We start from the raw sequence: 13,272 nt of genomic DNA, 5'->3' as shown, positions 1-13,272 counted from the left end.
TCAAATCACCATTTTTATTTGGTTTCTTTCTGAGAACCAAAACAAAAATTTCAATTCAAAATTAAGATATTTTCATTTTGATTTTTCCCCTTCCAAAAAAGTCTCTAAAATCAAAGTGTTTTCAAGAAATGTAACTGCTTTTTATCACCAAAAATAGCCCTGCAGTTAAAAAAATTTCATCCAGTTGTAGAAAACCCACTGCTGAAGCGAGAAACGGTCTCCTATCACTTTCAGTGTTCGCAACCAATGTTATAATCTTCCCTGGAGAATTGTAAAGCACTATGGACATTTACAGATCTCACAGGCATGACTAGCCGATGTTGGGCAGGAAGCACACACAGAATGGGACCCACTGTGTCAGTTGTAGCTTTCCTTCTAGCGTTTGTGGGAAGTGTGCCTGCAGTTTTTGACTAGCTACAGGGAATGAATGAATAAATAAAATAACCACTTAGCTGCAGGGGTAGCAGAGCATCACTAAAAACTACCCTGGGCCCTTAGACTGTAGAAGAATTGTTTGCAAAAATTGGAAGTGTGCCCTTGCTCAGGTAACTGCATGGTGCGTGGTAGAGTAACAGCCCCTTGCTACAAAATCTCTGGTGGCCCAATGGTGACAGAGCTCCTGCAGAAACAACGGCCCTGGTTAAACCCCCCCGTCCCCCGACGCACAGCATAGGCTCTTGTCCACTACTAAATCTCCCTTGCTTTGCTCCCCACACAGCAGGAAGATAATGCATGACACCGGCTTTGCCCAGGAAAGCAGCTGCAGACAGTGCAGTCTCTCGCTGCATTTTGACAGATGGCATCAGCTGGAAAGAACTCCCAACTCCTGGGGTGCAGCCAATCAGAGCCAGGAGAGAGCACGGCTCAATTCGCAACAGAACAAGGAGATTTTTTTTACCTTTGGAAGGAGTGGGATAAGCTGCATGAGACTTGCCGGATGCCCTTGTCTCACGGAGGAGCAGGGACCTCCCCATCAGCACTGGGCGGAGTCCCCAGGACATAACACAAAGTGCTCCCTCTCTTTCTGGGGTAGACCAGCCCTCCTTTCTAGGGTACAAGCCTCCCACCTGCAGCCCCATCTGGCTGGATCTGGGCTTTCCCCGCGCCTTTCTTCTTTTTTTACGCATCTCAGCTGGGGCCTGTGATTTAAGAAGCCCCCATTGCCCCTGCCCCAGCTCCGCTTCCGATCCGATTACCTACACCTGCCTGGGAAAGTGGGCTAAGAGCTGCGTCCATACCTAACTCATCATAGCTTGCTGCTCCAAAACCACAGCCTCGCCCTGCTGTTCTCACTTACCTTAAGCAGATCCTTGGGAGTGCAGGATGGTGACGGAGGCAGTGCCTGAGGCCTCGTCTCTCTACATTCGCATTTGGGGTTCCACTTGGTCAGATTGTTACCAGTCTCGCTCGGTTTAGGGTGGCACCAGGGTTCTCATTCCAGGGCAGTGACAGGAGAGAGTTGTTCTGAAGGAACCAGGCTCTCGAAGATCATCAGCATTTCCCGCCGTTTTGTTACTCTGTAGCCTTTCACGGTGATATTTTGGACAAGGGATTTTCAGGGGCAAAGTTCTGTCTGTACTGCAGCCTCGTGGATGGCAGAATGTGTCTCTGGTCGCTCTAGGTGTCTCTGGCTAAGCTGTCTGGAGGCCTCCAGGGACCTGAACAGATAGGAGAAACCTCATCAACTTTGCCCATTATGTTTCTGTAAATCCGCTGATTTTACCACTTGGTGTATGAATCGAAACTGAAGCCTTGATATTGGTGAACTCCTTTGTGCGCGTGCGTGATCTTTGTGTAGAGAGCCAGGCACCGCCCAACCCAACCCACGTCTCAAATCAAGGCAGAGCAGAGGCAATAAAACCAGGGCCGGCGCTTCCACTAGGCGATCCTAGGCGGTCACCTAGGGCGGCAGGATGTGGGGGCGGCATTTCGCCGCCCTCTGTGGAATTTCGGCGGCGGGGGTCCTTCCGCTTCGGGTCGTCGTCGGAAATTCGGCGGCGGGGGTCCTTCCGCTCCAGGTCATCGGCGGAAATTCGGTGGCAGGTCCTTCACTCGCTCCAGGACCCGCCGCCAAAGTGCCCCGAAGACCCGGAGCGGAAGGACCCCCGCCGCCGAGAGTGCAGTTTCAGAGGAGGAGCTGCCGCCGATTACTGTGGAGGAGCGCTGCTGCCTAGGGTGGCAACAACCCTGGTGCTGCTCCTGGATAAAACCCTGAGAGGAGCCGAAGGCATGGGAGTATACTCAGCCACGGTGACACAGAAGCGCTGCATCTTGGGCTGCTGTCCCAGAGAGTGCAAAGACGAGAGCAATCCTCACGTGCCTGGAGAACAGTAGGGCATTCATGACATGTTTGTACAGCTCCTAGCATAACGGAACCTTGACTTGGTTAGCCTCTAGGTCCTACTGCCATGTAGACGTTAGATAATATCAACTAGAGAGGCCTTAGGGCTGCTTTATGTCCCTGGAGTCTTAGCGTAGGGGAGAACCAGGGAGAGGAGGCCAGATCTGTAATAAAAGCAGTGTGGAGCACATCCAGAGGGTCACAAAATCCTCTATCTTTCATCCGATCAGTCACTCTCCTGTGCAGGGAAGGCCACACTGCTGTGCGAAGGGGCCTTCCATATCCACTGCAGATGCTGACAGAGACATCCTGGGAGTTACGCATTTCCCTGCAGGGAAACCAGGCCGTCATCCTGCCACATTAGTTGTGGAAGGCGCGTGTTCCTCCTGATGAGCCAGAAAGCAGGTCCCGGGAAAACGAAGGAAGCGCTGCTCTAAAATGAGGGAGTGAGCAGAGAAGTTGTCTGGGCAGGGGCACACTGTGTCTTGTGGTGGGTGGCAGCTCTCTGGGCTTGTTAGTGGTGGGGAAGGGAAACTGGAACCCCCCCACGTCACCTCAGGAAATCCTGAGGAGAATTATCCAGAGGAAAAAACATGCAGGCTCTTCAGGGCCTGTACTCCCTGCCTGGAGAAGGGCAGCGTGCAGAATTCCAGGGTTCAGCAGGGCGAGGGAGACAGCAATCTGAACAGTTCTCCCGTCCCAAGGAGATGGCCCTGGCTCACATTGCTGGCCCTGTGAAGCATCAGCATCGGCAGCATCTGCTTTAACTATACTCCACAAACAAGAACAACAGCCGGTTGGGATCAACCTGGGGACTGGAAGGACTCAGGGTGGCTGGGAGGAAGGGAGAGGAGTAGCTAAAGAAAAGTCACCATCCCCCTATGCACTGGTAACCTGAAGTCTCAGTGATGGGCCCATAACCAATCATTCTCTCTGTCATTCCTTTAAGGGCCTTCTTTTTCATGAGATTTTACTTCTTTCCTCCAAGAAATACGGAGATGAAAGCAGTAGAAGACTAAACAAAGACTCCATGTTTCCAGGAGAGGGTGCAAAGCAGAATGAGGGAAAGCGGGCGGGAAACTGTCTTTATATACCTGATGTGACTGGCAATCATCTAGTCTCCTGCTGCCTGGTAGGGGTGGAGTTGATATGGAGCATAGTTTTATGGGAGAGAAGGAAAGGGGATGAACTGCTTCCCAGCTTGCCAAGGCAAACACCATCCACAAAGAATAAGGCGTCTGTTTGCCCTGGAAAGCACAGCAGAGGGCTCACGAGCTCAGCTTTCTAAATATTCTCATTGTACAGGTGCAAGCATGTAATGCTTCTGTAACCGTCTCCAACTCTTCCCCCCCAAGACATTTCTTTAGGAGGATCTTAAAATCTGCCTTACTTTGAGTCATGGTGTCCGTGTGCCCAACAAGCCACTGTACCCTTATCTTGAAAAGCTCAGGCAGTCTTATTTTATTTTTATTTTTTTAAAAGCTGGAAAGAATGAAACACAGTAGCATGCTCACGTGATTTTTTTTTATTGGAATTCTCTTTGCATGAGAGCAGTTGACCAACACACAGAAGCAGCTTAGCTGTTCCAATTGTTAAAAAAGTAATAATGGTAGAATGAACGAAGTGTGGCACAGCACATACACTGCCCAGGACTGTAAACCGTGACCACACAGTCTCTGTGGAAGATACGACTTCAAACGTGCACTAGTAGGATATCGAGGAGGTATAAAACCTCCTTCTGCACAATAAATATGAAAAGAGCAAAACATATAAAACAAATGTTTCTCAGATACAATATCTAAAGTTATTTACAGATACTGGCTTTTCTTACCATTAAATCACACACTGAAAACAGGTTCTCTTTCCATTTTTTAATCACTCATTGCTATTCATTTAAATCTGCTCCTCTACTGCTGCTTCTGAAGTAAGTCACAAAAATAAAGTGAGTAAGAAAATGCCTCTCTCAGGAAGTTCTAACTTTATTCTGTTTTTCAGTCTGCTTTCATTTGCACTAGTCCACCTCACCTGCTCAGTCACCTCTCTCCTTTCAGAAAGAAACAAGGACATGTTTCAATAGGGAAAACTTTATCCTTCCACTGTACTCAGCTCCGGCCTCATACCAAAATCCCTTTATGCAACTCCCCATTCTGCTGCCTAATAAGCTAGAATGGAAATAAAAAGCACGTCAGGAAAATCCTGATGCCAAGGTACAATCTACCCTCTAATGCAGGACTTCGATATTCTAAAGAAGTGTTCTGCTCTGGTATGTCTCGGTTTGGGTGAATTGGAATGAGTTCTACGCCCTCACCGTGCATTTAAGAGAGGGCTTCAGACAGAAGCTTTAGAATGGCAGCAGTGCATACTTCACCGCAGCCTAATCTCTCTCGGTGGATGCTCACGAGGCAGGACTGCTCCAAAGTCTGGTTTGCTTGATAGCAATAGCAACTAAATGTGGTCAAACAATTTAAGTCTGGGAAAATGGAAACCAAAACAAAAACAATCAAACCAAAAAACAGTATTTACCCTTACACAGTGCTGTCTCCAGCTCTGAATAAAGCACTTGTGCTACTTCGTTAATGAGAAGAAGAGGCTTAATTCCGATGGTGGGTAAAAGGAACGTTTGATGGTGAGCTCTCCATAAGCAAGATGTTATTTAATGAAATACTAAAGAGTGCGCACTGAAGCTTCCCAACACATGGAGATTAAAACCATATTCTTTTATGCGGCAATGTATTCCTCAAAGCGTACATGGCATGCTTAGAGATGGGTGGGTTTTAGCAAATGAGTTATTTGACAAATTTAGCCCTATTGTCTGTTAGTAAATTATCCACTACTAGATCATAATTTTGCAGAATTGTCCAATAGTCACAATAGTTTGTGAAGACAGAAGTCAAGTCAGCCAATAGTTTAGTTGCAAACTTCTCACTATAGGTGAAATGCATTCCAAGTGCAGGAGGGGCCACCAAGACCCATGTGCCACTTAAATACAATTTAAATGCCATTGTGAAGGTTTCAGTAGGAGTTAAGCAGTACCATTTCAACTTATGAGCGTTTGCTAGCCACACAGTGTGACCAGTCACCTATGTTCCATGATACTATTTCTGTTTCCTGATTGGATGATGTAAGCTTTATGAACAGGATAAGTCCCTTTTTCTGTTCACAAACAAACTGGGAACATTTAAAACTCTTCATATGTTTTCCATGACTAGTAATGAGCTTTCTAAAATGGCCGAGACAGCACTACCACTGTCAATCCTCTTGTGATTATTTGTGCTGGCATTTGTAACAGCTTCCTTTCCATGAACATTCTTGAGAATAAAACCTCGCTCACTGGAATGTCCAGGAATAAAAAGAATAAAAGCTGTGAATACCAGCAAATTGAGCTGATGGGTTTTATTTGCAAGAATGTTTATATGATGCTTCATTCACTCAGCCATTGCATTAAAGAGATGATCTAGGTAACTGCAAAAAAGGGTGTGTTTTTATTTTTACGATAAAATGGTAAACTGGACAGATTGTTACTGAAATTAATTTGACTTTATTTATGAAAAACAGAATAAAGCTGTTCAATTCTATCTGAAAGGAACTGCCATCTCTTTAAATAACAAGCTATACAGATAAGGAGCAGGAGTTTTATGGAATGTCACAAGTTGAAGAAACATATGGATTCAATAAATAATATAAAATGTTTTTTGTTAAAATAGAATTCTTGGTTTTATACCTACACAGCGTAGCAAACTTTACATTAACAAAATAAAGCTGAGTCTGTGATGATTAGTTTAAAATAAAATAAAAATACAATTTAACAATAGTATTAAAACAGCCAATGTTCAATAAATGACAATCCACATAATATGTACATCATGGAATATAAATCAACAGGAAACACAAAATTAAATCATTTGCAATTTGTGCAGACATTTGTATATATATTTTCTCTATATATTTTAGATATTTTCCATTTTATACAATATTACAAATTAAGAAATACTATACTTTTTTAAAATAATATTTTCAGGGTTTTTTAACTTGTAGAATTATTGACTCATTTCTTAAAATAACACCACTAGAATTCTTTACTCTCTACAGCAGAGTTCAAAAGAACCTGTCCCCATAAGTATTTAGGTGGGAATTTCAGAATTAAGGGAACTGCATCACCAGTATTTGCTGTGTGGGACAAGTAAAGAAAGTGATTTGTGCACATCTACACAATGTAAAAGTAAATGATATTAAATAGGAATGTAGTTTTTAGCTGTCTGTACAACAGCCAAAGAAAATCACAACAAACAGAGCTCCAGGTATTTCATCTTTCATGAAGAGTTTACTAATATTTAAGGCCTCAATCCTAAAAAAGTAAGTGTATGAGTAACTTTATGCACATAGGGCTTGATCCTACGTTCCTTTAAGTCAATGGGAAAACTCTTATTGACCTTAATACTGCTGCTGAATCAAGTCCAAGTAACTTTAGGAGGAGTGTTTATGTGCTTAAAAGTTTGTAGGATCAGGGCCTAAATGAACTGATTTCTTTGTTTTTAGCACCAAATGCCCTATATGTCCTGTAATCTATGTATCAGACTGTGAATAAATGTATATTGATAAGAACAGTGGCAATATTACTGCCGTATTATTTGATTTTTTCTTTAGGGAAAGTGTGTGGGGGGGAAGAGAGAGCTCTGTCACATCTCTGAGGGAGTCATTGAAATTACAAGAAGCTTGAATGCAACTGAGGCCTTGGCTACACTCGCGGATTCACAGCGCTGCCGCGGCAGTGCTGTGAAGCGCGAGTGTAGTCGCGCCACCAGCGCTGTGAGAGCTCTCTCGCAGCGCTGCAAGTACTCCACCTCTCCGAGGGGAACAGCTCGCAGTGCTGCGAGTGAGCGTGCAGCGCTGCAGGCGCTGATTACACTGGCACTTTACAGCTCTGCACTCGCTGTGCCCAGGGGGGGGGGGGGGATGTTTTTTCACACCCCTGAGCGCGGCAAGTGCAGCGCTGTGAATTGCCAGTGTAGCCAAGGCCTCAACTAAGTAACACTCCACATGCCAAATTGTGGAGGCTGGGCCTACATACAGGAACAGTGTGGTCCACACATGTGCTAAACTCACACAACATGCTCAGTGCCATTGTTTTTAAAACCTAATCTAAGAACAGCCATCCTGGGTCAGATCAAATGTCGTTCTAGCCCAGTATCCTGTCTTTCGACAGTGGCCAATGCCAGGTGCCCCAGAGGGAATGAACAGAACAGGGAATCATCAAGTGATCCATCCCCTGTCGCTCATTCCCAGCTTCTGGCAAACAGAGGCGAGGGACACCATCCCTGCCCATCCTGGCTAATAGCCATTGATGGACCTATCCTCCATAAACTTATCTAGTTCTTTTTTTATCTTGTTTTAGTCTTGGCCTTCACAACATCCTCTGGCAAGGAGGTCCACAGATTGACTGTGTGTTGTGTGAAGAAATATTTCCTTTTGTTTGTTTTAAATCTGCTGCCTATTAATTTCATATGGTGACCCCTAGTTCTTGTGTTATGAGGAGTAAATAACACTTCCTTATTTACTTTCTCCACACCAGTCATGATTTTATAGTCCTCGATCATTTCCCTTCTTAGTCATCTCTTTTCAAGCTGAAAAATCCGAGTTTTATTAATCTCTCCACATATGGAAGCTGCTCCATACCCTTAATTATTTTTGTTGCCCTTTTCTGAACCTTTTCCAATTCCAATATAACTTTTTTGAGATGGGGCGACCACATCTGCACACAGTATTCAAGATGTGGGCGTACCATGGATTTATATAGAGGCAATATGATATTTTCTGTCGTGTTATCTATCCCTTTCTTAACGATTCCCAACATTCTGTTCGCTTTTTTAACTGCCGCTGCACATTGAGTGGATGTTTTCAGAGAATTATTGACAATGACTCCAAGATGCAAGATCTCTTTCTTGATTGGTAACAGCCCATTTAGACACCATCATTTTATATATAGTTGGGATTATGTTTTCCAATGTGCATTACTTTGCATTTAATCAACATTGAATTTCATCTGCCATTTTGTTGCCCAGTCACCCACTTTTGTGAAATCCCTTTGTAACTCTTTGCAGTCTGCTTTGGACATAACTATCTTGAGTAATTTTTTATTGTATGCAAATTTTGCTACCTGATGGTTTACCCTCTCTTTCAGATCATTTAAGAATATGTTGAACAGCACTGGTCCCAGTACAGACTCCTGGGGGGACACCGCTATTTATCTCTCTCCATTCTAAGAGCTGACAGATCTAATGCCCACTGACTTCAATAGGCGTTGGAGTAAGCCCCAGATGAACACTCAGTACACTCATGTATTTATGATGATAAATAAGCTCATCTCCGAAAAGTATTATTAAAAATATTAGATTTTAGCCTTAAATCTAGCTGGACTAGCATGATAATGAAATGAAGCTAAAGCATAACTTTTCTGAAGAAGCATTTAAACAATGATACTTAAACTACAAGGCTGACCTATACCTCGGTAAAGAAATTAACAGCACTATAAATGTTCATCTACGGTTTTGCAAGCTCGTATTCAAGTACATAATAGATTTGAACAATAAATTGCCCCTAATTTCTAGCTTAAACACCATGAGGCCTTGGGCCATTTTACAGAGTGTTCACTGAAATGCTGCACAGCATCTCCCAACTAATGGAAAATACCCATTTCTGAACAGTTCCACCGTTATACTTCTGTTTTTCAGTATAAATGAATGATGTTTTGCTTATCCCAGATTTAGGTCCTGATTCAGGAAAGCATCCCAATTCAGGAGAGCGGTTAAAGCACAAAAGTCAATGTGACTTACACACCTGCTAAAGTGCTGTCCCAAATTGGGGCCCTAATTCACAACAGTAAATGGGAAGGTCTAACTTATTCCTTGCACACTCAAACTGCCATGGTCTTTCTTCACTAGGGGAACTGTAGTAAGCCAAGAATGGAGGGTGAGCCCCATGTTTTTCCAGGACAATTCTGAAGCCTGTTAGGCCCTAAGCCTTTAAAAGCTTACACACATGCTTAACTTTAATCATGTGAACAGTCTCAATCACACTACTCATGGGCTTGATTACACTGATGCACATAAACAAGTCTCTGTAGGATTAGGGCCTTCAGAAACTCATCAGCTCATATGTCAGAAGAACTAATATAAAGAATTATTGAGAAATATCCCAGCAACACCCAAGGTGTAGGAGGGCAAATCTGGCATTGTCTGGAATATATTTTGCTCTAAAATGAAAAGGAAAAAGTTACCCACAAATGAATAAAATAAAAGCCTACACTAGAGCTGAATAAACATTTACAGCCTGGCAGATAGCAACATATTGAAAAGCCGCATTTAATGTTTAATTTAGTTTTGTTGACGCAAGCAGCTTTTTCTTTTAATTTTTAGTTCCCTGAACATTTTATAAGCACACTGAGCGTACAAAGGGGGTTCGGATGTCTAAAAGACAAAACCAAGTCTTCTCTCACATTTTCAATTTTTAACAAGTTTTACAACATATTTATATTCTTTAAAGATCCTTGTGAAAAAACAATTTTGTTTGTCCCATAAAGACATTATAGAATTTGATATCTAAAATAGCAACAATTGGTTAAGAACAACAACAAATCTCTGACTTCAGAATTCTTAAATTTTAAATCTCTCCCTACAGTATAAAATCTAATTCTGAGTTTTCCAAGCAAAACCTTCATTTATTAGTGATAAAATACTTTACCATGAATACAAGTGTGGGGGTTTTGTTAAGATAACTGTTCTTTCAGAAATGTGAAGTTACTGACTGAGACAGTGGAATGGTGCAAAACACTCAACTTCTACAAAGCTTCAACAATTCATGTTAATATTCTGGGGAAAAATAAAACTGGAGGAAAATAAATAATGATATATTTATATTAATATTTGACTCCTATAAGCAATTATCAAAGGGAATGCAGTGAATATTAAATGACAGATGATTTTAGCTGCCATTTTAAAAATCAAAATCCAGATAACTTTAAACAGCTTACAAAAATGAGGTGATAATGTAAAAAGCTACAGTATATTCAAGTGTCAAACCAACTCTATTTTGTAATTTAATTTTTAAAATAAACATATCTTCCACAAGTTATTACATAGCTTTGATTCAAAGAAATGAATGTTTTAGAGGCACACATTTTTAGCTTCAGGTATATCTTCCTTTTATCTACAGAAAATAGCATTTTAGAATTTAATATGATGAAAATATCAGAATCATAACCATAGATCCACAAATGTTCCCAAAGGATATGATGACAGAAAATTTCAGCTACTGGAAATACTTAAAAGAGAACAAATGGAACTGATCAAATTGACCTTGAACTAATAAAACACGAATGGAGTAAGAGATGATATGAGGGGTTTTTTAATGTGGTTTTATCATAGATTGAGCTTTCTTTTTATTCAAAACACAAATCAGAATAGGTGCGTGTGTGGTATTCTAGGAAAACAATTCAAAAATATCCAGTGTACAGTGGATTACATTAAAAATCTGCCACTCCACAGTGGCATGAGTTTAGGAAAAGACCACAGTTACTGCTCATAGAAATATACCTGGACTTCAAACATTACTTTTCAGTAGATGAAGATGGAACTCCATGCTCATTTTAAAAAGTAATCCAAGAAAACGAATGTGTAAATATCCTTTTAAAATTACCACTTGCCAAGCATAAAATATTTTTTAAAATTCAATTTCTTTCTCACACTATAACAAGAAAGAAGAAAAATGGTTGGCATTGTTGTCAGATTTATTAAGCCATCCCATTTTTAGTAGCTCATACATCCAATTTCACAAGAATGTGGAGGATAAATAGATGAATTTAAAAAAAAAAAAAAGGATTTTTGAGTGTTTTGGCACTTTATACTTTGCTGTCCGTGAAACCATTCTGAAGCTCTGCGGTTGACTGTTAGCCAGACAAGCTAGAAATGAACTGGTCAGAAGGGATGGGCAATTCTGCTCCCATTTACACAGGCGCAGGTCTGTTGACTTCTATGAGAGTTATACCCATGTAACTCAGCAGAATGTGACCCGCAATAAACAATGTCATACAGAATTAGATGAAGGCTCAAATTCTCCTCTGACTTGCACCTCTTGCAAATCCATTAGATTCAATGAGACTCATAGTATGCATAACAGGGTAGAAATTGTCCTGAAATGTTCAAAGTTGTCCAAAGATTATATACTATATTTTTACTTCCCTAAAATATCACCTTACATGTGACATATGAATGATGACATAAGGAGAATTTACATATATTTGGCATATAATCGTCTTATTTTTTGTCATTTTCATCCTTAATATTCTCAGACCGTTTTCAGTGTGAATGTCTGAATTCTCTATAAAAGGAAATTTGGACTTCTTTTTGAAATTCCTGCAATCTGATGTGCATGTGACTATTAAGTGCTTGGCTATGATGAAGGTCTGGGATAACTATGCTACACATTACTTTGAGAGAGAGAGAGAGAGAGAGAGAGAGAGAGAGAGAGAAGGGTCTATGAGTCCAACCACTTAAGAGCGATCCAGAAGAATACATACCAAGTTATCCATACATTTTAATCCAGTATGTGCACTAGTACGCACTGGATTTACAGAATTCTTTAATTTTTAAAAAGTGCAGTTGAGCTGACATGGAAAAGAACTGTTTTGTATTCACTGTAAACTTGTCAAAAGGAATCTGCTGTTTAAAAACTGTGCTAAAATAATCAATTTTTACAAGACCACTAGATGAAGCTACCATATATTCCTCTTCACCAATTATTACTCTGTTGTGTCAGTTATAGTTTTGTATATACGTAGAAGAAACAAAACGGTGGTAGCTACTATTAGTGAGTACAACAAACCAAGTGAATAATCTGAGTTCAATGTTTCCATGAAGTATCAACAACATTCAAACCACAGGACAGTTAGAAATCAGTATTTTGAAGTGCATAAGAGTCACACTGTTGATCACCAGCAGTATGGAGCAAGGATCTATTAAAGTCAATAGTGATGGCTGGAAAGAACAAGGCAACATATAGGATTACCTGTTATCCCACATGACAAATTTGCAGTTCCTTCCAAAGTCTGGGATATGTCAATAACAGACATCAACATGTAAATGATAAAGAGTAGTAACCATTTCAGTTTCCAGGTTTGGTACATACCAAAACAAGGGTATTGCAAAGAAAAGATTATCTTCCTTCCTTCAATAGTTCTAGGATAACAGACCATTCGAACACCACCAGGGTGTGATGATGCATGGGAACGATAAGCAGCCTCTACATTTGGCAACTTTCACTACTGCTATTAGTGAGCATTCACCTTGTCATTGCTTTAGTCTTCACAACCTCCAGATGTAGAGTCCTGTCATCATCCCATGCTGTAAACATCCAAGGCGTCATCTTCTAAGTACTTCCTGGTTCAGGGATTGTACAAGTAACTAATGATGCTGTGGCCCTCATACATGGTGACGGAGTCGCTTTCCCTAAGTGACCTTTGTTCTCTCATCTCTTCTACAGCCCATTGCTATTCCTATGGCTGAGTGGTGGCTTTGAAAGCTCTACAACTGTTGAGCGAGATTTATTGAGAAACTTTGGAGCGCGACGCAGCAGCCTCTGTGCCTCAGTAAAGGTTTCTGTCAGCTCTTTTTTCCACTGAACAAACTCTGGGTCACTCTGAAAGGGATAGAGAAGTTGTTAGGCACTTCATAATCAAGTGCACATACTGGGCAATACCACTTTCCCTATTAGCATTTTTAAACAATGTACTTTAGTTCCTATTAGAAAATGAATGGCTCTGGGTATTGGTAACACACAACCTTTCGTCTTTAAGCACTGAGTCAAACCCAGGCAACATGGTAGCAACCAAAGCGGTTACTACTCTTTACGAATGTGCTAACGACCTTGAGCTGCTGGGA

General features: G+C 41.4%; 1 protein-coding gene across 4 annotated transcripts in view; it reads right to left on the bottom strand.

Annotated features, from left to right (window-relative positions):
- Positions 1–3,851: 3,851 nt before the first annotated feature.
- GRK3 (G protein-coupled receptor kinase 3) overlaps positions 3,852–13,272 on the bottom strand; it is a 136,131-nt gene continuing 126,710 nt past the window's right edge. For all 4 annotated transcript variants that reach the window (XM_065568879.1, XM_065568880.1, XM_008163667.4 and 1 more), the window contains one exon: positions 3,852–13,030. In XM_065568879.1, the coding sequence (XP_065424951.1) occupies positions 12,869–13,030 (162 nt within the window). In that variant the 3' untranslated portion in view covers positions 3,852–12,868. The remainder of the gene's footprint in view (positions 13,031–13,272) is intronic.

The sequence above is a fragment of the Chrysemys picta genome, chromosome 15, assembly GCF_011386835.1.
Source record: "Chrysemys picta bellii isolate R12L10 chromosome 15, ASM1138683v2, whole genome shotgun sequence".
Classification (NCBI taxonomy): domain Eukaryota; kingdom Metazoa; phylum Chordata; order Testudines; family Emydidae; genus Chrysemys; species Chrysemys picta.
The sequence above is the reverse complement of the archived record's forward strand: the minus strand, read 5'-3'. Positions and strand labels throughout refer to the sequence as shown.